Source organism: Dermacentor andersoni, chromosome 1, assembly GCF_023375885.2.
Source record: "Dermacentor andersoni chromosome 1, qqDerAnde1_hic_scaffold, whole genome shotgun sequence".
Taxonomy (NCBI): domain Eukaryota; kingdom Metazoa; phylum Arthropoda; class Arachnida; order Ixodida; family Ixodidae; genus Dermacentor; species Dermacentor andersoni.
The window spans coordinates 50,689,667-50,713,396 of NC_092814.1; the positions used below are offsets into that span (position 1 = coordinate 50,689,667).

Genomic DNA, 23,730 nt, shown 5'->3' on the forward strand with positions numbered 1-23,730 from the left:
ACTTCTCAATTACCTGATTAATGACATGGATGTGATCCATTGTAGAGTATCCCCTCCTGAAACCTGCCTGTTCCCTTGGTTGACTAAAGTCCAGTGTTGCCATTATTGTATTGGTGATTGTCTTGGTGAATGTTTTATATAATACTGGGAGTAGGCTAATGGGCCTATAATTTTTCAATTCTTGGACGTCTCCCTTTTTATGGATTAGTAGAATGTTTGCATTCTTCCAGTTCTCTGTGAGTAGAGTATCCCCTCCTGAAACCTGCCTGTTCCCTTGGTTGACTAAAGTCCAGTGTTGCCATTATTGTATTGGTGATTGTCTTGGTGAATGTTTTATATAATACTGGGAGTAGGCTAATGGGCCTATAATTTTTCAATTCTTGGACGTCTCCCTTTTTATGGATTAGTAGAATGTTTGCATTCTTCCAGTTCTCTGTGATCCTTGAAGTCGATAGACGGTTCGTATAGAGAGCCGCCAGTTTTTCAAGCATTATGTCTCCTTCATCTTTGATTAAATCGACTGTTATTCCATCTTCTCCTGCCGCTTTTCCTCGTTTCATGTCTTGCAAGGCCCTTCTGACCTCATCGCTAGTTATAGGAGTTTCTGTATCCTGTTCATTGCTGTTTCTAATTGAGGTATCCTGACTCCTCTGGGTCCTGTACAGGTCAATGTAGAATTCTTTTGCTGCTTTTACTATATCTTCGAGATTGCTGATGATATTACCCTGCTTTTCTTTCAGTGCATACATCTTGGTTTGTCCTATGCCAAGTTTTCTTCTCACTGATTTCGGGCTGCGTCCATGTTTCACTGCTTCTTCAGTCTTTCTCACGTTATGGTTTTGAATATAACTTTTTTTCCCTTGTTGATCAGTTTTGACAGTTCCGCGAATTCTATCTTATCTCTTGAGTTGGACACTTTCATTCTTTGTCGTTTCTTTATTAGGTCCTTAGTTACTTGGGAGAGCTTGCCTACTGGTTGTCTTGGTGCCTTGCCTCCAACTTCAATTGCTACCTCTGAAGCCCAGCCTAGTTACGGTTTCATTCATTACCTCTATGTCATCTTCATCTCTCTGTTCTAAGGCTGCATATTTGTTTGCAAATACCAGCCTGAATTTGTCTGCTTTTATCCTTACTGCCTCTAGGTTGACCTGTTTCTTGTTGACCAATTTTACTCTTGCTCTCTTCAAATTGAGGTGAATCCTAGCCCTCACTAACCTATGATCACTGCACTTTACCCTACCTGACACTTCTACATCCTGCACTATGCTGGGATCAGCAGAAAGTATGAAATCAATTTCATTTCTTTTTTCACCATTATGGCTTTTCGAGGTCCACTTTCTTTTGCTACGCTTCCTGAAAAAGGTGTTCATTATTCTCAGCTTATTCCTTTCAGCGAATCCTACCAGTATCTCTCCTCTAGCATTCCTATAATCAACGCTGTAGTTGCCAATTGCTTGTTCACCAGCCTGCTTTTTCCCCGCTTTTGCATTGAAGTCGCCCATTACTACAGTATACTAAGTTTGCACTTTTCTCATCGCTAATTCAGCATCTCCATAAAACTGGTCTACCTCATCACCATCGTGACTGGGTGTTGGAGCGCAGGCTTGTACTACCTTTAATCTATACCTCTTATTAAGTTTGATTACGACTACGCTACCCTCTCATTAATGCTGTAGAATTTGTCAACGTTGCCCGCTATGTCCTCATGCATAAGGAATCCTACCCCTTATTGCTTCTTATCTGGGAGACCTCTATAGCAGAGGACATGTCCGTTACTCAGCAATGTATAAGCCTCATTAGTTCTTCTAAGCTCACTAAGGTCGATGATATCCCAAACAATGTCTGATAGTTCCTCAAAGAGTCCTGCTAAGCTAGCCTCACTCGACAGAGTTGGGCAATTAAAGGTTGACAAGGTCAGTTTCCATTCGTGGCCTGTTTGGACCCAGAGATTCTTAGCACCCTGTGCTGCACTACAGGTCTGACCGCCACCTTGGTCAGGTGCTCCACAGCTGCTGGGGACCGAAGGCCATGTAGTTGCCATGTAGTTGCATGTAGGCCATGTTAATTGTAGGAATCATTCGGGAGGTAGTGGCCGAAAGCACCAGGGAGGCCAATTCCTGTTCTGGTGAGGGAGTGTCTTTGTTGAAGCTTAGTGGGCCTTCCTAATTTGGTTGTACCTGGATTAGTATAGCCCCACTCGCTCTCGGCATCATTTGCCGGTGTCAGGCATCACTCCAAGCCTGCAGATGTTGTCCACTGGAGGAGGTGAATTTCAAGCTCACCATCGTCAAATTAAAAAAAGAACTGCATAGAAGGATTCGAACTTCCACAATCTACATATCTTGCGCAATTGAAGTTAGTTGGTTGAGCTATCCAATTGGTTACCCAGGTTACATCATTGACAATTTTTCCAACTTTATTGTGAACAAGTGTTTTTGTTATAGTTGGAATCTTGGTTAATTTGTTTCTGTTAAAAAAAAATGTTGAAGAAAGAGAATACACAACGACAATTTATCACTTCACTACACTCAAGCACTGCACACAACACGTGTTGTCTGCTTGTGTTACAACCTGCTCTGTGTTGATGCGAGCTGTGCAATCAGTGTTGGTGTCGAGGTTTATTTTCGTGAGGATTATTATGTCGAAGTTTATTTTTGCCCTTGTTGTGTTGTGGGCTGAAAAACTTGGCGATTGGCGACATGTCAAGCTCCAACATCAAGTCCCTCTGAAAGCCAACAGGATCTATACATTTGCGGCCATCATTTCACGACGGATGATTACTGCCACAAAACCAAGTTTTAGCGTGTCTGTTATTCCAGTAAAGGAAGGAGAACTGGGTGTTTTGCAACATGAGCGGAGGAACAAACGTGAGTGGCCTACTGGTGAGTGGCCACCTGGTGGCACAGAGCTCAACCAGACAGAGCTAATACAGCCGTAACCAAGTGTATTCTATTTTGCTGCTTGTGTAAATTTTTGGCAGCAGCTTAATCATGAACACGTCTTTTTAAAGGTTTAAAAATGCTTTATTACACGTGGTTACAGCAAAATGAGCTCTGTGTTTGGCTGGTTAAGCTCTGTGCGACCAGGTGGCTGCACCGTGCAGGCCACTCATGCTTACATTAAATTCCCCTTTATCACAGCGATAGTAGTACGAAGGGGCTTTAGTTTACGCCTCCGCCCATCAGTCAAAACACCCACCCAGCTTGCTTGCGTTTACCAGGCACGCTCAATGGTGCAACAGAACGCTGGGAATTGACGGCCATGCGGCTAGCGGAGAGGCGTCGCACACTGGCTCCAAGACACTGGAAATAGATGACACGACGTCACATCATGACGCAGAGTGAAGGCAGGGTTTAGCCCGATCGCTCGGCGAACGAGTTGAGAAAAAACCGTGGCTAGGGAGGAGTATAACCTGTAATCCTACATAGTTTTCTTGATGCGAGATGATACTCATAAATTGTGGCGCAGATATTTTACTGTAGCTGTACCTTACAAATCTCCAAATTTGTCCAAACTGTTTCAGGGAAAGAACCCGATGTGGTCAAAATTAACCTGGAGTTCCCCCGCTGTGGTGTGCCTCATAATGATATTTTGTTTTTTGACCTGTAAAGCTATAGAATTTAATTACTTTAAAGCAAAGCAAAATGTCCTTTTAAAACTGCTTGTTAATTGTACACATGGCCTTTCTCAATCTTGCTAACCATAAACAAGCCAATATCTACAGGTCACATATTTTATGCTGCACAAGCATTTATTGTCTATGCCCTGCTGCATTTGTGAATCTTTGCCTGTAAATGCCAGTGGGACTGTAGAGTTAAGAAGAGTTTCATTTCCATAACCAACTGTTGCGCAGTTATGTTGTTTGCTCCATCATTGAATTATTGAGTTGCTTTAGCAGAACTGCGGGCATGTGAGGGAGATAATTTTACTCCTGAAAAGGAAAGCTGTTTTGGAGAAACAGCTTGATCAATTATTGTGGCTCCTGAGTGACTGCTAGCTCTTGTGTAACTCAACAGCTTTTTCCACCATAGAAAGGAATAGAGCTTTGACAAAATTCACTTTACGGCAGCATACCCCTATTAAAAAAATAAATTATATATACAGCACTCCGAATCCCTCTAAACCGAGTGTCACTGCATTGGTCAGAAGAAACATCATTCTATTTGTGAGTGGCAAAGAAAGAAAATTTAATAGGCAAAGTGCTTTTGGTACTAGAGAGGCTGGGCAGGTGCCATTCATGCAATTTGCTTTTATCATAAATCCGTATGTGCAGAGCGAATTCTCTCTTTCAGCATTTGGGCTAAAACGACCCTGCAACACCTTTTATGAACAGTGTGAATTGTCCGGCATCGAAGAGGATCTCCTCAATTTAACTTGTATTAGCAGAGTTGACAGTAATCAGATACTGCTGCCACCATGCCATCACAGCCTTCTCTTGCTTTTTGGCATTACTACATAACTTCAAGCTGTATGCTGGAAGTATCCACCATACGCAATCAGACCAAGTATTTGTATCAGCATGACGTCGTGATCATTTTGTTTCTCTTGTCATCATGCCATCCTTGGCAAAGGTCGTAGTATAGGTGTAGTGGTGTCACTTCCTGACACTGATGAGATTTGTCCACTTCGATTTTGCTGGAGGCACTGCTTAGTTGTGATTTCTGAAGAAAAATGGCAGAGATTTGAGGAAGTTGAAAGAAAAAGCAAAGCAGTCTTTTGAATGCAACCATAGGCTCTGTGCTGCAAGAGTACAGGAATAATTTAGGCCAGTGTTGACTAGCGACCATGCAAGTTTTTTATATTCAACAAGTGTTGAAGGGTCGGCCTCATTAATCTACTAATATTTTTTTACTGCATCAGAAAGTTTACTGTATGCTGTACTGCTACAGTTTTGTGGAAACACTGGAAATTACTTAAAGAATTTTTGTAACTGTGGTGACTTCCTTTATTATGCTGGAAACAGTGGTGAGTAAGTGTAATAGCAAATATACAGGTAGGTTTACTGTTAGACAGAAAACGTGAGCACAAGCGCGAAACGGCACTGGGGCGGCGCGTGCCACGGATCATCTGCTACCAAACCACCCCTGCGCTTTGCTCACACATGGCCGCCGTGCCGTGAAATCACAGCCAAGATCCCCCCGCTTCAAACAAACATTTAATTTTGTGCAGTGCCACCCGTGAGACGTAGAAAGCACACAAATACGCTCACTTCTTCTGCAGTGCCATAGAATACAAAGCAGCAGCAGAACTATGTTTCGTAGAACCGCATTGTTTGGACATGCCAAATATGACGTCGCTGTGCTGCATCTCACGCGAGCATTCTGGGGACACAAACACATGCACAACACCATCCGTAACTACAAATTCTTCTGTAAGTGCTTGCTGATACACATTAGTGTCACTCCCTCACTATCATTTTGGAATAAAAGGGCGATACTTTCGAATGTGTATACATAGGTTCACGTTTCCTGATTCACCAACGGTAGCTTTACACGACACCGTGTTTCGTGTCTTCCAGCAAGTCAACAAACTAAGCGCGTCATAGCCAGACATCACTGAAATTGCAGTGTGACTCATGCTCGCTTCATTAACTCAGTGGCGATGCTCCATCCACAAAGTGAATGTGTTTCGATCTGTAGGGCTTCATGTCGCCTGTAATGTTCTACAAGCTCAATCATTTCTATGCTCTTAGCATCCAGACAGCTGGCACGTCAAGCACAACTTTGCTCCTTTAGATTACATTCATTGCAGCCGCGGCTCAAGTCGCCCAGCCGGACGCAGGTGAAGCGATAGGGGGGCAGCAGACGACATGCAGCATGTGCCGCTTCGTGAATGCTCTTGGTTTTAGCTGCTTCCCGTGCATGGCGCTGTGCGGAGCATGAGCCACGTGCTCGCGTGTTCCCTCTAGCAGTGGACTGACCTGTACATCAGCATGAGAGTAGCCAAGAACAAGTGTAGCCCCAGCCACTTAGTTTTGTTTGTAAAGGTGATAATCACGTAGCTCGTGCTCCTAATTTGTTCAAATTATTTCTACACTAAAATATACACCACTTTAATACATTGGTCATTTCAGCATCCAAACCAAGTTTTTGAAAACAAAACGATACATTTAAAATGTCTGTCTAGAAAGTTTGCAACTTTGTAAAGATACATCGCTTGCGTGTAACTACGAACTAGTTAGGTTAGTCCCCTTCAGAGTCAGTGCACTGAATCCAGCGTTCATACCATGAAAGGAACACTGCAGATGCTGCGCAAGTCCCCTAGAAAATTTTCCTCAATAGCTTCAGGGGATTCAGAACTCGCTATAATTCACAAGTTGCGATATGTGCAATAAAGAGTTAATTGGTGAATTATTTTGCTATTTGTTTCGAGTTCTCATGCATGTCCACTTCCCTGAACAATCCAGCTCAATTATGTTACTTGCAACAGGCAATTTTTAAAAATTCCGTAAGACTTGAAAACCTGAAATGCAAAAAGCCTGCGCTTTTTTCTTTTTTTAATGTTAAGGTTCAACAATATTCTATAAACTCGTATTCAGAAGTGTCGACTTCAAGGTATCGTCAAGGGAGAACGATTTCTAAGAGGCTATGTTACCTGAGAAACTACTTATCCTAATTAAAGTCCTTTTGTTTAAATTATCAGATTAAAAATTGTTCAGTAACATATTGCAAATGAATAGAATTTGAATTTCAAGCCTGGCAACGTTACTTCAGTGATGGAAGCGGCACTTGGTCTTTTGGAGCAGCTTTCAGAGCAGGAAAAATCGCAGTTTGGAACAGTAACTTACTGTGCTAGTGCAGAGGAAGCTCTTCGTACTTTCTGAAACATTGCGTTCAATATGTGTTATACTAAGGTGAAAGTATTTTTTTCTTCAACTTGCTGTTCCATTTTATTGTTATTGCAGAAGATAAGCACAAACGTAATCCTAATTCACAGTTAATTCTGCATTTCAGTAAAGAGTGCACCCCCCCCCTCCCCCCCCGCCCCCAAGCTGTCCTTGGCTTCATTATTCATTTAATCTGCTAAGCGTTTTATCTGTTATAACGTTTCATCCGCTAAACAAGTTGAGTACGTGCAGCTGCCCGATTCTTTATTAATATGGCTTGAGCGCTGTATCCTCGAACATTAATAATGGTGCATAAAGATAAGCTCTTGCTAGTCGTAGCGTATGGTCTTTCAGGCTGTTCCAAGGAGGGCACTGGCACGCTATCGCTTAGGCACTCATGCAGTGTTAATAAAGAATTGGGTGGCTATACTATATCGACACTATATATCCCTACAATTGAATTTACTAGCTGAGCAAGTTGGTAGTTGATCAGAAGCACGACTAAGCAGTGCAAATCCAGATGGAACAGAAACAATAATACTATTTAAATTGTCCTCGCAAGTACAGATTGAATAGCATTTGTGTTGTGTGACTTGCATATCCGTGACTTCCTTGTTTCCCCCCCTGCGTTGGGGCTGCCTAGTCATAACGAAATGTGCCTTATGCACTTTTCGATATAGCAGTAAGTGGCTGCAAAAAAGGTGCATCGAGCAGCTGTGCCCTCACAATTGTACGTCACTGTAATTACATAATTATTGCGATAACTATATGGACACTCCAGGCAAACTTACGCAGTCAGCGTCATCATAAGGTTCCGTGTAATGTTGAAGTGCCATAAGGTGGCGGCTGCACGCTGACATATGCTGCAGCTGTGATGGAAAGTGTGCGAGGGTGAGTCGCAAAGGGTTGCTTGATGCATTGCGCCTTCTCGCGTGTGCAAAATGTGTGTTCCCAATTCGGAGCAGGTGCGTGTCGGCGCAGTTACATCACTGTCACTTAGAAATTGAATTTGGTGCACTTTAGAAAAACAACACCTGAAGGTCTAAATAAAGGTGCATATAATTTCAGCTAACTTCATAAATGTGAATTTGTGATCACATATGAAAATGCTTCACAGTGGTGCCTCACCTCATCTAGATTGAAGTGACTGTTTGTGGCAAGTCAAAATTCCTTGTTGAATTGCTAATATGCTGTTACATGAACCGTGATCTTCACATATTTTCTTTATTCTGTCATCATGCTCAATCCTTTTTTCTCCATTTTGCAGATATTGTGCTAATATCAAAGTTTGCACAAATGGAGTTTAGGTATGGTGATCCTGAAAGGGGGCGAAGTATGTTCAACAGCATTCTGGACAACTACCCAAAGCGCACAGATTTGTGGCTGGTGTACATGGACCTTCTCACAAAGCTGGGTGATGTAGAGAATGCACGGTGAGGCACATTGTCATAGTACGATTTTTTCATCTGCATGGTTTTGTGAACAATTTCTAAGCTTTGTTTGTTTTCCCTACAGGAAAACTTTTGAGAAAGCCACGTCACTGAATCTGAATCCCAAGAAGATGAAATCTTTGTTTAAAAAATGGCTCGACTTTGAAAAGGAACATGGTGATGCATCGTTATGTCAAACGGTGAAGCAGCGTGCTGTGCAGTATGTTCAACAACGCACAAGTGCTGCACAGTAAAAATGTACGCATATGTAAATAAAGGTGCACATTTCTTTATTTAAACATAAAGGGAATTGATTTCACAAAGTTTGTTGCTTTTATTAAATAGTCTACAAAGGCTATCATTCTCAGTGTACATGTCTTTGTAAATAAAACTTGTGGCAACCTTGACAACGCACACCAAAGCAGTTTTCATGTTGTGCCCTCCCCCCCTCTTTTTCGTACAGGCAGAGACATGTCTCAATTGTGCCAGAAAACTGCATTTAGTCTGCCTATTCAAGGACAACACCAGTTTCCCATTAGAGGCACAGTGGGTGCATGGGAAGAGCTTATACAAAAGTGGAAAAACACATGGCAGTTCTCACAAAGCATAATCACAAATGTAACATTTGTTACTGTCCATACATAAATGTGTCTCTTAAATATATAATGTACAAACAAAACATGAATTTCACTGAAGTGTAAGTTTTGGTATTTGTAAGTAAGTAGTGGTTAGGTACACGAGTAAAGCTTCCCTCAAGAACACAAGCAGTCCCTGCCATGTCCCTAGAGCACCACAGAGAGAGAGGAAAGCAAGAAACATCGCACTGCATATTCATGCTATTAATTTGTAGCAGATTGGCTAAAGACATTAGTGGGTTACAGTGTGTTATGAGTGAAACTAGCAGGAGTTCTCACGTGTACAGGAAAGTATTCGGTGCAATTGCTACAAGACTGGATGCAGAAGTGGGCCCACCATGTTCCACACAGAGATGAAGCTGTTTCTAAACCACTAACGAAGTGCTAGGAGAAAGTAGAGCACGTCCTTCGCTCGAACGGGCAAGAAAGCAGTGACAGCCACAGCAGTAGTGACTCATGCTGCAAATAGAAACCCTAGCTTGGTTATGAAAGGGCACTTGACAAGAAAGCACACACAAACAGCACACAATCGAGCAGAAAGAGGGATAATGGGATGCATGCCAGTGCATACACGGTGGAGGAAGGTGATCCTGTTTATTGGGGAGGTGACCACTCGTGTGTGACTGTTCACAACCTAGCACCGGATGGGGCTACGAGGAAAGGCCGTGCAGGAGGGCATGCCACTCAGACTGATTCGGCCAGACTCTGAAACTCACTGAGCGCTTTGATGGGCGCGATGTTCTTTTTCTGTGAGCCCTTGCGTACTTTAGCTCTGACTTCTTCAGGCTTCTCCCGGCGAACCAGAGGCTTCTTTTCAGGTGCCTTCATCTTCCACACAACAATCGGTGACTGCAAAGAAAGGATAGCCCCCCACTCGTTGACCCCAAGGTTGCATACAATACAGGACCTGGCATGCACCACCACCTATGTATCCTCTACTTACACTCACAACGCCACTTCTTGGATACTGTGGTAAGAAAAAGAACTGTTAGTACAAGGCACTGTGTCACAAAGTGTGGTTACTTGCCTTAGTTGATGCTACATATGACGCCTTCACTGTTAGCACAACTGCATTCATCAGGTTTTTGGCAGCTTGAATCAGAGATGTGGCACTGTCAAGCTGGAAAGCAAGAAAAAAAAGGTGACTGAACTGCCAGCCAAGCTTTAGTTTGACATCTCACCCCAGAGACGATGAGGTTTCCAGAAATGTTCTGCACATCAGCTTTCACTTTACTGGTGATGTTGAGCTGGTGACAATAAAGTGCTATGCGCTGAAGATAAGCAATAAGATCCTTCTTGGTGCTCGACTCTGGGCACTGTGAAAAAAAATTAAGCACATTAGACCACTTGCACAAGTGAAGCATATGCCATTGTTTTATTACCTGGTCAGCAATGGTTCGTGCCAATTTGTCCAGTTTAGTGCCATACTCTGATATCTTTTTTGCAGCGTTGATGACGTCCATAGTTGTTTTCAAGGGCCCTTTGCCCCTTGTGAAATCTGTCATTTCCATCATAATCATGCACATCTGCTTCGCCAGCACAATGATATCATTGCCGGTGTCATCCCATTTGGCCACTTCGCGGTCAAACTTGTTCTTCTCTGTGCGGAATGTCTCCACCTGAGCAGCAATCTTCTGCTTCTCTTCTTCTGACACGAGGCGGTAAGCATCCTGTGTTAAAAGAATATAGTCAAGCACCTCTTGCTCCATGCGACTTAAATGTGCTCCTTACCCGTGTGTTGTTGATGCCACTGATGTCCGGATACTCATCATAGTCGGCAGTGTGGGCACTAGCTGCAAGAGGAATAGCACGCCTATGCAGCTAAGACAGCATTCAACTAATCCCCAGGCAGACAAAGGACAGAAGCTTACATTTGCTGCGTGTTTCATAGGTGTTATCCTCGTACTCGATCTCTGTTTCCGAGTCCAGCTCCTCTGCACTCTAAGAAAAATCGCCCAGCAAAGCAGCTATAAAGCACCAGCCAACATCCAAAAGCAAAGGACAGCTCATACAAGCACACAACAGTAAGCAACCTGTATCCCATAATGCACACACAAGTCAAGTTTTTCCTCACAAGCCCCACTCCTCTGAGAACTAAGCGAGGCCCAGCTTCCAGAGAGATTTGAGCCATCCATTTCATCTTCAGAGTCAACATCAAACTAAAAAAATTTGAGACGAAATTGTAAGCAAAAGGTTGTGAAAGACAAACTTACCCTATTCATCAGCACTGCACGGCGAATCTCCCGCACGCCATCATAAACTAGACGGGAAGCATCTATAAATTCATTTTCATCTATTTCTTTCTGGGGAGTGGCGCTCAGTGCTTCTACTGCCATCTCAACCTTCTGGGCAAAGTTTGGCATAACTGCAAAAAACAGCAGAACATCTTCAGAGAATGAACCTCAATGCAAACAACAATCCTACCTTGGTCTCTCAGCACTGCCACAGCCTCAAGTACTCTTTCTGTGTAGATACCTGGCTCATAGTTGTCCATCTCGGAAGTTACCACATTGCACACACGGGCTGAACGCCCTCGAATGGCACCAGCAGTGCGGTCCAATGCATCTGCATCATTCTCTTGCAGAGCCAGCACGCACTTGTTGACATCTTCAAGAATGTGGTTTTCTATGAAAATAGAGCACCACTCTGTTAAGCAGAATTCTCACTTCAACAAAATCCTAATCAGGTAAGAGCTGGAGCATCATTACTTGCCAAAAAAGTGAACACAAACCACAGCCTCTGCATTAATAGACTAATTTTTTAACAGGTTTCGGAGCCACTGCCACCTCGCAAATTTTGAGCCAGTCCTCCACAGCACCACATTTATGACTGCAGGCATAACTATACGAAGTGCCTGGTGAGGTGTGCGATATGTATAGTTGCTTCTAGTTATGCCTCTGGCATTCCAAGGAGCCTCTGTAGGGCTTAAAATTACGATGAAACGTACATGACACTTCATTGAAAGCTGTGAGAACACACCAGGTGAGACGAGAGCTACGAGAATTCTTTGTTTCTATGGCCATTAGCAACAGCCAAGGCAAGTGTGTGTTATGGCCACAGAAATATTATTCAGTATTTCTAAGACTGGTCACAAGGTTGCAAATAAAGTGCCAGCCACGGACACAGAGACAAACATGCACCATGTTTAGCTTGAAGTATAGTTAAAGCAGTTCTAGAGAGGGTGCCAAATTTCAGAAGTGATTGAACTTGCATGCTCAAACTGCCGCCAATGGGGAATGGAAGCTTTGCCTTACCTGACACAGCCAAGAAGTCATCGATGGTGGTAATGTCATCAACAGCTTCTGTAAGCAGACGCACCTGTGTCTCCCAGGCATCTCGAAAAGCGTCCATGTTTTCCTGTGCCACTTTAGAGCGTGGCCGTGCTGCAAGGATACGAGCTGCATTCACTACTTGTGGACAGAGGCCCTCAATGTGGGCCGCCGCACACCGCACCATCTTTACACCATCCTCATGGCTTGACATAGAGCAGGCCAGGCTGGCCACTTCAACCAGCTTGTGGGCGTGCTCGGCAAACACACGCGCATATTCCTCGACCTGCCGCTCGTTCCCGGCACGTGCTGCCTCTACCAGCACTAGAAGAGGCACCTGTGTCTCGAGAAACGAATCCGATACGTGGTCCACGACTGCCTTGCGCAGCTGCCGCCGCAAGTCCCGCGTCTTGCGCCCCATCTGCTCCACAGCCTTGTCCAGGGAGTCCTCCTTGCGGCCCGCACTTGCCATGTATTCAGCCAGTAGGTCTTGCAGGGCCTGCCGAACTGCATTGCACTCTGCCACAATGCGCTCCCGCCGCTCATCGCGGGTGCATGATGAATCGGCCATGAGGGCGGCTCCGCTGATAATACTCTCCAGCCTCTCTTCCAAAGCTGGCCTGGTGCGCAGTTCGTTGTAGGTGAGTGGATCCAGCACAACACGCTCCTGGTGAAGCAGGACAAAACAAGGGTACCAATGTTAATCACAATTTCTCCCTACCCAGTTAGGGTACAGGCCTTACATCAAAATCATCCAGTGCAGCTGCTAACTCGCCAGGGCCCTCATAGGATGGCACTAGGGCACCAGCACGACCTTGTGCAACGTCGCCAATTGTGTTGACTGCTTCACACACTTGCCGAAACACAAAATCTCTGTTCTCCTTGGCAGCCGAAAGCTCAGGATGACGAATGTAGACCTGCGGGCAGCAAGCGTGCTCTGTGAGATGACGAACCGGAAGGTTGTTGTCTTTTGTACCTTAGAGGCTGTGAGAAGCATCATGCTATTTTTCTTCAGCACTGCCCTGGCAGCAGCAAGGTCATCTCGCAACCTTGAGTCCTTCAGCTCCTACAACAAAAGAAGGATGGTGTTGTGCCCTACCACCACACATTGCTGGTTCCTAGTTCTCACCGCCTGCCTGCGTGCAGCCTGCTGTATCAGCTCAACAGTGTTGACACCAAAGTTTCGAAAGAACTCCATCAGCTCAGACTGGCTGGATGCATTCTTGACCTTGTCCAAGTCATCCTCGACCTGAGATAATATGTGGTCTCCACAAATGAACCACACAACAAGCCACGTATCCGGTGCTCACCACACGCAATGATTTCAGCAGCCGGTGCACATCCACCATGTCAGCGAGGATCAGTAGTCGAGTGACAGCAGACAGGAGGTTCCGTGCTGAGCGCACCATGTTACCCCTCTTGACCGATGAGCAAGGGTCCTCCGCAAATTCACGCGAAGCCTTACTCATGGCCTCTCCTGCAAGACATGTTACTTAACATGCCACGCTTCCAATATGTACAGGGTTGCGCTTCGTAAAAGTGAATGCACAAACTCCAAATGCCCATGCTCTGCAACAACTGGCACTGGTTACCGGCCCAGGGAAAGGCAGCAACTCATCTCATTGTGCTTCTGACATAGCTATGCCGAGTGCTTTTCCTGGGCACTAGCAGTTGACACCTGCAGCAGCCACTGCAGAGTGTGGGTTTCACACTGTACGTTCCCTTTCATTAAAGGAAATCCTATACAACATTAGCTTACCTGTCTTCCGCACTTCATCTACAGCTGCCATCATTTCCTGATGAATGTCAGGGTTCTCTGTTGCAATCTCTTCTCCCTTCTTGATGAAGTTTTCTGTGGCCCGCTCTACAGCAGCAACCAGGACATGGGCCCGCTTTGAGCGACCTTTCTTCTTTTTTGATGGTCCTTTTGTGTTTACCAGTGTCGTCACCTAGCCAAGCAACAAAAACATTGATCTCACTACAACAGCCTCTCGCTACCAAAGGTGGGGAGGCATTCTCCTTGCCTGTATGACCAGGGGCTCCAGAGTTTTCTCCACAGACAGTGTTTTGATCTCGAGGTTCTTGGGATCCCACTTGAGGGCGACTGGCGGTGGCTCCATAGTGGACATGTCTCAGACCACCTGGTGTCCCTACAGGTCACAGCAACAGAAAACTGCCACTTTCTCAGACTGTTTTCAACAGCACACAAACACTTGCACTTTGTCACTTTTAGGGCTCAAATTTTAGTCATTGCAGCCTTTCTGCCCATTATACTTGCTGTTAGTACTGTATTGCATGTGTTGTAGGGTGTTCAGCCATAATTGTGCGACTGTTGTCAGTTTAAATAATGAGCAAGTAGTACCCAGTGCAATAACAATCACTTGGTGAAATGATGTCATAATAATTGATACTGTGTTTGCGCTTCCTGTGTCACTGCTTGTGTCTTGGCTTGTCACTAAAAGACAACTTCGGTGAATGTTCACTCTGTGGTTGAAAGTGAGTTCATCTTTGGCCTCTCTTGGTTTTTTCTTTGTTGTTTTGTTGATTGCAACTGGGCAGCAGCTCCAGAGTGGCAAAATTTGGTGGTTTACATGTTTTATGAACAGTGTCCATTTTCAAAGCCATGAGGTACATTCACATTTCAAGCAATACAGTTAACCTGAAGTAACTTCAATTCAGCAGTAAGCGCAAACTCTACCAGGATTTTATGCTGTTACTTCAGTGTTCAGTAAAAGCTTTTATGGAAATTCTACAGCAGAAGTTTTGTTCCAATATTAGGGGCAGACAACAAAAGATAGGGGTACCTGAGACTCGGGAAAAGAGAGAATTTATCTGAACGAAGTCGGGGAGGTCAGCCTGAGCTAGTGCGCTCTAGCCTGCTACTCTGCACAGGGGGAAGGGGAACAGGGACATAGAGGTGTGATGAGGGATGATGATAACATAGAAAGAGGGATGTATAACGGTGAAATCAAGTTCCATATTCTGTTGATAAACATTCAGAAATTTCATCCATGAAGCCACTGCTGGGTTGAAATTAACTTTCAGATAAAGGTGCCAAGACTCAGGAAAAAATGCACAGAAGATACAACGCTCATCGTGCATACTACATCAAGCTGGTAATAAAACAAGCCAAAGGTTCACAGAAAGATAAAGGCCTGAAGTGATTGAACAAGGGATGTCACAGCGACATCCCTTATTTGACCACTGATCAAATCAAGCTGGTAAAGTATTTATCAAGCTAGAAAGCAGTCACTGTACAACAACTGTTGAATAAAGTATGAGTTACACACGGAACATTTGGCTAACAATTCCAATGCGAGAAAGAAATGAATTTTTGCTCCTCTACCATTGATCAGAACCACCTTGTATGGGCACAGTTGGAGTTGCGAACTGATATTAGTACAGAAAATTTGGCATTGGTATGCATGCTTTGCAAGTATGGCAGTTAAATAGATTTGTCCTAATTTCGACCTTGTTTTGAATGCCCCTGTGACATATACTACTTACCGTCCTGTGAAAGTAGTTTTTCACTGCAATTTTTCTATGAGAAAATGATTAGCCTCATTTAGCACTGTTTAGGTAACATGACAGACAAGAATTGTTTGGAATATCACATTACTCATGGTCGGTGCTACTACACCAATATCATCTGTGGCACTGGAACAACTGTGGCACCAAATTTCACCATGGCAATCTTAATAGGCAACTCTGTAGGCATGTACAAGTTATAAAGCAGAAGCTGGATGACATCATTTTTAGAGAAATAATGGAACTTCAGTAAGTCAAATCAAGCTTCACTGCAAGTCACTTACAAACAATATTTCTTTAAAAAGATAATAAAGGCAAAAACAGATAAAAATGGTCAGATTAGCATCATAAAATGAAGCAGACTGTGCCACTGCTGCCAAGAATACTCCCACAAATGTGAAAGCTCATGTAAATGTTACAGGACTGGTGCCGTTATTTTATAACTGCAGCACCTGCAAACAGTGATGTAAATCCGTCTAGCAATCGTCTCTCAAAAGCAGTCGAATATGATAACAAAAAAAAAAGCAAATTAAATTGCACTGTAAGAGCTAGGCACTTTAGTATGGCTAACTTTACAGAATTTTCTCACGGCAGAACAGATTGGTGCACTTTACACTTCTGTCAGTGCTATTTGAGAGAGTGTGATTCTCTCATTGTGCCACTATCTGACACCAAGCTAAGCAGCCTTGACCTCAGAGGTTGCTGGTATAGCGTAGAATTCCTGTGCTCCCCCCATTTTCTCAAGCAATGTGAAATGTGGAGACATGCTGCCTTTAATTGCAATTTTCTGGGCAACTGAGTTATCTCTCGTGACAGATTTTCAGAACCGTAATCTACCACTTTGCTAGACTTCATATTTGCCTATTGTGTCCATACAATTGTGTGCACTTTTTTATGCAGCATAGGCTCTTGAGTGACTTGCATCTTTGCAGCTGTATTGCTAAACAAGGCATCTTTGACATACAACTAAAGTGCAACTGCTTCCTAATTACCAACGTTAATCCTCTTAGGTCTGAAACCAACAGAAGCTTCTTGCATTTATGTTGCTGAACATTCTTTTTTTCTTTGTTTAGAAATCTTTTTAGGTTGACAAGAATTCTTTAGAAGCACTTTAGCAGTCTATGACACTTCTTGTATAACTTTCTAGCACAGAGACAAAAACACAGAGGTTGATATCTCATGCCGAAAATGCAAACTCTCTGCATACCTTCAGCAGATCTCAAAGCAAAAATGGCAGTTCACAATATATGATTACACTGTTTACTCGATTCTAACGCGCGTTACAATTGGATACCAAGTCCAGTGTTCTTGGCGTTAGCAACAGCCTAGCGTCAGTGCCAGCATCTACATTCTCATCACAAGATGACAGCAGAGCAAGTTTTCGCATAATATGGAAACAACACTTTCAGGCTTTAAAGGGGCCCTGAACCACCCTTCGGGCTTGGTGAAACAACACAGTCTGTGGATAGCATATGCTGCTGTGAACACCTTGGCCAAATTTCGCAATCGTATACGGCACATGGTTTGCAAGCGGAGCACAAAGTTACCTATCTCTCAAACACTCTCTTTTCAACCAAAGCCTGCTCCTCACTCTTTTCTGGGTGCCTTATTTTATAATATAGCATATTCCCATATGCGGTTGCTATTGGCAAAGAGCTGACATCAATCAAGAAGTGTGTTTGGAACAGTGCACTTTTTTACTGATACTGTGTATATCAACTGACGCAGTTAATGAACAGGCTAAAGTAAGTGAAAACCTGCTTTCGAATTTCTATAGTAATTACGTACTTCCAAAAGAAACCGACTATCGTCTGCTCACACTCGGTAACTGCCACCCGCGTAGGAATTAAACTTTGGCCACCCTGCTTATCGATGTCGTAGCCGTCGGGTCTGGCTAATTTCGACTGTAGTTTTGAACACTCAACTAGCCTCAAACCACACAAAACTTAAGGTCAGACCACATGCACACTTGCCAACGTGCGTTCACTCCTGGCTGCTCCTGTTTAGACTCCTTGGCAGACTTCACTTCATATTGAGCTATTGATCGCACTTCAATATGCACAAGTTGGAAGTGGCTACTATCCGCCAGTCAAGCTGGTGCAGGACAAAGGCGGTTCGCACCATGTAGCAGAGCCAGACAGGAGCATATGAGCACGAGTGCGCACTTAAGCCCGGTCATCCACAATGCAAATGCTGCAGTTAAATGTAGCTGCAGTCTGCTACGTAGCGTAGATACAGCGACCGCGACAAGTCTGACAAGGCTGAGCGCAATGCAGCTCGCTGATGACAACCGTGTTTGGCGCATCAGAAGCACCAAAATCGAAAATAGTGGCATCTACATGAACATCCAAAATCAAATTTGAACTGCACACAACGGTGACGTTCAGTAGGCGGAGCCTTGTGGGCACACCCTGCCCTGCCGTAGCCTTCACAGTGCAAGTAAATGAAGAAGTAACAGAAGCACCGCAAAACGAGTGTTTGCCAATAACCCCGCTTCTGCTGAATGCATTGAAGTACTTTTTGTGGCAAAGTACTACTGAAATAGTCTAATTTCTCGACTTCGATAAAAAGAGATTTACTGCACCTTTAATTACAAAAGTGCTAATTCAAAAGATACTTTACGTGCTAAGCTAGCACCAAGAGTTGCATTGGGTGTTTTCGGCACTCCAGAGGCTAGCATACATCCCTGTATCGAAACTGAAGAGCGTGGCAAAAGACAATAGATGGTCCATAAGCGATAGATGGTGCCATAGTTGTGTCCCTTTCTACGTCTATCATGTTTTTCTGCGCTCGATACAGTAGTTTCGATATAGTAATGCAATACCAACTAGCATACGTCGCAGATTGAACTGGCAAAGTGGTTAGTTAAGGTGTGGCCCACTATCTCGTTCGCTATGGTTGTGGAGTCATTCAAGAAATGTGGAATACAAGATACACTGGGCACACTCAGATATCAAACATGACAACATGCTGCAGTCTGTGTACAGCGATAAAAAGCTGACAGGTTGTCAACCATGGACATTCTGCATAAATAAATTTCCATTCTGTACAGGTAAACCCTAAACGTTTCATCTTATTTGTGATTGCCAAAACCAAAGGGATGCTACACTTTTGTTATAAAATCAGGTGCACGTTAAGTTAGGATGCATTGTCATGTTTTATGAATGCACAAAAACTATGTGCACTCAACTGGGGGGCATATTAGAATTGGGTAAATACTGCCAAATGTAGTAGTGTTTGGACTCTCTTTTCTGCCTTTTTTAATTCAGCTAGCCAGATGATTTGACCAAATCTGTAAGTCCCGCGAAGCTAAAATGAACAGAAAACAACTGTGTTATGTTCAGACGACTTTTTTGCCCACTTTTAAAATAGTACAACCTTTGTGAATCCCATCAGGGAAACAAAACATTATCTATGATCTAGGCTTGAAATTTGTCCAACTAGACCTCTTTCATTAGGACAGTTCCGGACGAATCAGATTGCTCAGTAATGCTTCAAAAGCACTAAAGTTGGCGTGGTGTTAATAGCCACCTATATTTGTGCAGTTGAAGACTGGAACTTGAAAAAGCCAAAGACTAAAGTCTCTGTCTAATATTTAATTGGTTTTTACTTGTGAGTAAAGACAATTTCCTTGTCCCAAAGTGCTTGCTCAACAAGTAAACTCTGCACAATGTCTCAGGAAGTAATGAAATAGCATCTGGTAAATTAAGTTTTCCCTCTCCATTCTGGAATGTCAATGTACAGAGAATAGGACATCAAACACATAATTGCCCTGTAAGGTAGATGCCTAGTCAAAGGACCTTAAGCCACATGTTTATCACGCTTCAACTTCTGAAAAGATAAAAATAATTGTGAATACAAACTTTTAGAGCTTCGAAGAGTGTTGCAGACAGACAGAAAAAAGATAAGATTATGAAACACTGAACACTTGGTTTGGCAGACAAGACATCCAACCACAAATGGTTAATGTACAAGATCTGTTAGAAATGTATCTGACCTTTGGCCAAAGAAAAACTGGCACAACTGGAGCGTTGGAAACCTAATCACCCTCAAAGTAGTCTCCTTGGAACTCCATACACTTCTCCCAGCAATGCTGCCATTATTGGAAGCATTCCGAGAAGGCCTCTTTAGGAATGGAGTTTAGCTCAGTTGTTATTGCAGCCATAATGTCCTCTCTTGTCTCAAATCGCGCTCCTTTCAATGGCCTATTGATTTTGGGAAACAGCCAGAAGTCGCAGGGGGCATATCAGGAGAGTAAGAAGCCTGTTGAACTACAGGAGTCTGGTTTTTCGCCAAAAAAGTCTGACTCAAGTGCGAGGAATGTGCAGGAGCATTGTCGTGATGGATGCCCCAATTTCCTGTTGACCACAACTCCGGTCTCTTGTGCCGCGCAGCATCATGTAGGCGACGGAGGACATCCCTGTAGTACTCTTTGGCGATTGTTTGACCCTGTGGTGTGTCCTCGTGGTGTACCACACCACGGGAGTCAAAGAAAGCAGTCAGCATCACTTTGACGTTGCTGCACACTTGGTGGGCCTTCTTTGGTCTTGGTGACGTGGAATGCTTCCACTGTGACGACTGGGATTTGGTTTCCGGGTCGTACCCATACACCCAAGGCTCGTCACCAGTGATTATGATGTTCATGAAGTCGGGGTCACTGTTTGTGGAATCCAGCATGTGCTGTGAGACTACTTTTGCTCCATTGTGAGCAGCTTCGGCACGAATATTGCCGCAACTATCTTCATGGCCAAATCTTCGGTCATAAGGAATGTGCATAAAAAGTGCTGATGCCCACCTCTTCTGCAATTTCTCGGATAGTCACACGACGGTCCCGCATCACCACAGCGTTCACTTCGGCAATGACCTGGTCATTTCGGCATGTTGATGGCCCTCCGGAGCATGGTTCGCTCTCCACCGATGTGTGGCCATCTTTAAACTGGTTGTGCCACTCCTTAATCTGTGTGCTGCTCATAGCATTGTCACCGAAAGCAGTCTGAATCTTCCGAATGGTTTCCACTTGGCTGTTACCCAGTTTCTCGCAAAATTTGATGCAGTAGCGCTGCTCCAGTCGTTTCGCCATTTTCCTTGCAATAAAAAACCGACGAGAGCACTGCACACTACCTCACTCAAACGCTGCGTCCCAGCGACTGATGCTATCGGCTAGCGGGAAAAAATTTGTGCATGTGCACGAAGGTTCAAGGTCGGCTGACGCAAGTGCGCTTGTTTCATATCCATCAGGTGTTCGCAAAAAATAATAATAATGAGCTCGGATACTTTTCTAACAGACCTCGTACATGTTAATGCACACCTGAAGGTGACAAATCAGCAAGCCTAACCAACTCTGCTCCCATAATGAGCAAGATATCCACAGTAAAATTTGAATTCAATCTGTGAACAAGTATGCTGCATGATCTAGTGAAAATGCAACATGCAAGGGTGACATGCCAAATTTGGTGAGTGAAATTGCATTACGACAAGCCAAAGGCAAGATAAGTTTATCTGTTCACCATAAAACATAAAACTAAGAACAGCACAATAATCTGCCTTGCATATTCACACCTGAAGTCTGCACAAATTCTGCAAAAAGCAACTGAAGATATGCATTTATACTTCATTCCTTTTCAAAAGAAGTAATGAATATTGCAAGACAAATAAGTGAAGCATTCCTTCTGGAAATGGCGTAACATGTGAACACAACAGCTGCCACTTCTAATTGATGAGTGAATGCTTTTATAAGTTGGATTTTGCAATAAACTAATTAAAGCAAATTTAGTCTGCACTGCGGACAATACTGAAAATGGGTACTGTCTGTAAAATGTGTGTATTTGTAGTGAAGTGTTCAGTATTGCTTCTGTTTATAGCCTATGAGCGTTGAACTGCCAACCTACTACACAAGTACAGCAGAAAATGTAGCCCCACCTCCCCAGGTGTACGTACAGCCTGCTGCATTTTTAACTATATTGCGCAAGGATCGACCACACACTCAGTCAGAGCCTTGCAACAGCAATAATCTACAAGACCAGAAGTAGCAAGCACAGGCATACACAGCCTCCAGGGCAAGCGCTTCATTCCACACTGTTTCCTTCAGGATGATGCATTCCTTACCAAAGCAGAAGCTCCGGCACCTTACTACCTGTGGCAATGCTCGCACTGGAGAGTGCTTTGTACCCCTGAGCGTACTAATGCCAGTCTTGCAGATTATTGCCACCGTGAGGCGCTGATAATAGTGTGTGGTCGACACAAGCGCAATATATTAAAAAAGGCAGGAGGCTGTAGTTTCTTGTGCTCTATGGTGGCTTTGAACCTAGTTCTTTTCAGGCATGTGCCCATAATAAAATTCATTAGTGAGAATGACTGCCAACTCTGCAGCACAAAGATTTGACCAAAAGGTTGCACATAAAAACAATAATTCTCACCTGTGTGAGACTCTTCCCCACATCAAAATAACACAGCTGCAAAGATAGAAATCTCCTGTTTGTTTTAACAATGCACATAGAAGTAATTGCTGACTCCTCAATTCAAATTATCAGAAACAATCTAGTTTTGTTCTAATTACCTAAAGTTTAATAAAATATGGTCCAGAGCAGAATCACTAGTCAATGTATATGTGCATGTAGTAGTGTGTACGTAAGTCAAAAGATGCAAGATGCACACCTTTGGCTATTCATGCTCTAAGCATTTGAGTTTCATTGCTTTGTCCTGAGAAGCCTTAAGTGAATTAACCAGACACCTTGTTTGACTTCAGCGGCTTCAAAGAACACTGCAAACACAGCAAGCCAACAAAATTTTTGAGATTTGTTTGAATTAGCTGCAGCCCATGGAAACAAAGCAACATAATTCACAACTTCCATATAAAAGCAATGAATGTAAAATCTCTACAGCTTTGCCTTGAATTTTAACTTGCGTTCGCGTTACAATGTGCACACACAGATTCCAATGAAGTTATTAATGTGGGGCTTGATGTTTCTATGAACAGTAAAAGTGAAGAGCATTATGCCCTTTTTATTTGCGCGATGCTGTCATATAACTCCTATATGACAACCACAACATAGTGTTAAAGACTTTTTCTGGCCTTGTCATGCATGCATGCATGCAAAACGAGCTCCAACTAAAGCACGATGGCAAAGGCGCGTGCGTCGGTGTGGACATCAACTGCATACACTCGGATATGGTGGCAGAGATGCCACTCTACCACAACAGCATAATCAGGCCTTCCTATTACTCATGCACTTCCGTTGTAATTCACTCGAAGAGCAGAACATTCAGGCGCAATGTAATTTTGGTGCATTCTTCAAAAAGAGGCTGGCAAATCTAGGAGCACCACAGAAAATGGCTTCTGAAGGACAGACTAGCAATACGGTCAACGCTGCGATTCCTGCTGCCCGCCATTTGGCTAGTCGCGTCAAAATGAACTTACAGAAATGACCCGCACCGCAGCCTATCTGAGAGCGGTGCGGCTGTTTTAGCAACACACCGATCACAGGTGGCCAGTGACAAGAACTAAACTGCAATGAAAGGGCGTTAACCGTGTCAGCACGAGCTCCGCTTCGGCCCCATGTCTTCATTACATAAACCTTCAGTTTTGTCAGCAAACAGTAAACGAGTAGAGCTTTCTTACTTTGAATGACTATAAGCCCACACTGACTGCGCGAAATTAACAACCACAGCTACAAGAGAAAGGTTTCACCACAACTACAACAATAGGCTTACCCAAAGATTAGGCTGCAACTGAGAGCTTGTAACGGTTTTTGTAAAATGTTGCTTGCAAACGAAGTAGCAGTATCCTCTAAACTATTGCTTTTCTTCCAATAAGTTTATAGAAAACTAAACCATGAGTAACAATACATAAAATTAGGCGTTGAAATAAGCTTAGTACGGTAGCTCTGTAATAACTCAAAAGACAACAAGCGCCCGGAAGTGGGAATCCGCACGTCCGCTTTGACGTCTATACACGGTCTCCGCGTCGAGCTCGTACGTAAGAAAATTCCTTGGCCAAAGTGGGAGCAAAAAAAAGTTGATGCTGGCAACGTGTCATTTTTAAG

The 23,730-nt window shown here is 43.7% G+C and overlaps 2 protein-coding genes across 4 annotated transcripts in view; one reads left to right on the plus strand and one right to left on the minus strand.

Annotated features, from left to right (window-relative positions):
- The window catches only part of Rrp5 (Ribosomal RNA Processing 5), a 118,800-nt gene extending 110,239 nt beyond the window's left edge, over positions 1–8,561 (plus strand). Inside the window, exons 32-33 of the mRNA XM_050194252.2 lie at positions 8,094–8,259; positions 8,342–8,561. Of these exons, the coding sequence (XP_050050209.2) occupies positions 8,094–8,259; positions 8,342–8,510 (335 nt within the window). The 3' untranslated portion in view covers positions 8,511–8,561. The remainder of the gene's footprint in view (positions 1–8,093; positions 8,260–8,341) is intronic.
- Positions 7,519–23,640, minus strand: alpha-Cat (catenin alpha). Of its 3 annotated transcripts, none has more exons than XR_008608504.2 (17): positions 23,399–23,640; positions 14,185–14,310; positions 13,920–14,109; positions 13,471–13,637; positions 13,290–13,409; positions 13,137–13,226; positions 12,904–13,077; positions 12,146–12,827; positions 11,316–11,516; positions 11,105–11,256; positions 10,763–10,832; positions 10,623–10,684; positions 10,274–10,561; positions 10,073–10,207; positions 9,835–10,011; positions 9,608–9,740; positions 7,519–7,695 (listed from the first exon to the last, which is right to left on the minus strand). XR_008608504.2 is itself a non-coding variant. In XM_072288418.1 (17 exons), the coding sequence occupies exons 2-17, from the start codon at positions 14,287–14,289 to the stop codon at positions 9,576–9,578; spliced, it is 2,718 nt and encodes a 905-aa protein (XP_072144519.1). In that variant the 5' UTR covers positions 14,290–14,310; positions 23,399–23,640; the 3' UTR covers positions 8,530–9,575. The 3 variants fall into 3 exon arrangements, 1 of the variants encoding a protein (XP_072144519.1); XR_008608503.2 differs by lacking the exon at positions 7,519–7,695 and adding an exon at positions 8,530–9,350; XM_072288418.1 differs by lacking the exon at positions 7,519–7,695 and having other exon boundaries at positions 8,530–9,740; positions 9,835–9,858; positions 9,919–10,011.
- Between the last annotated feature and the right edge of the window lie 90 nt (positions 23,641–23,730).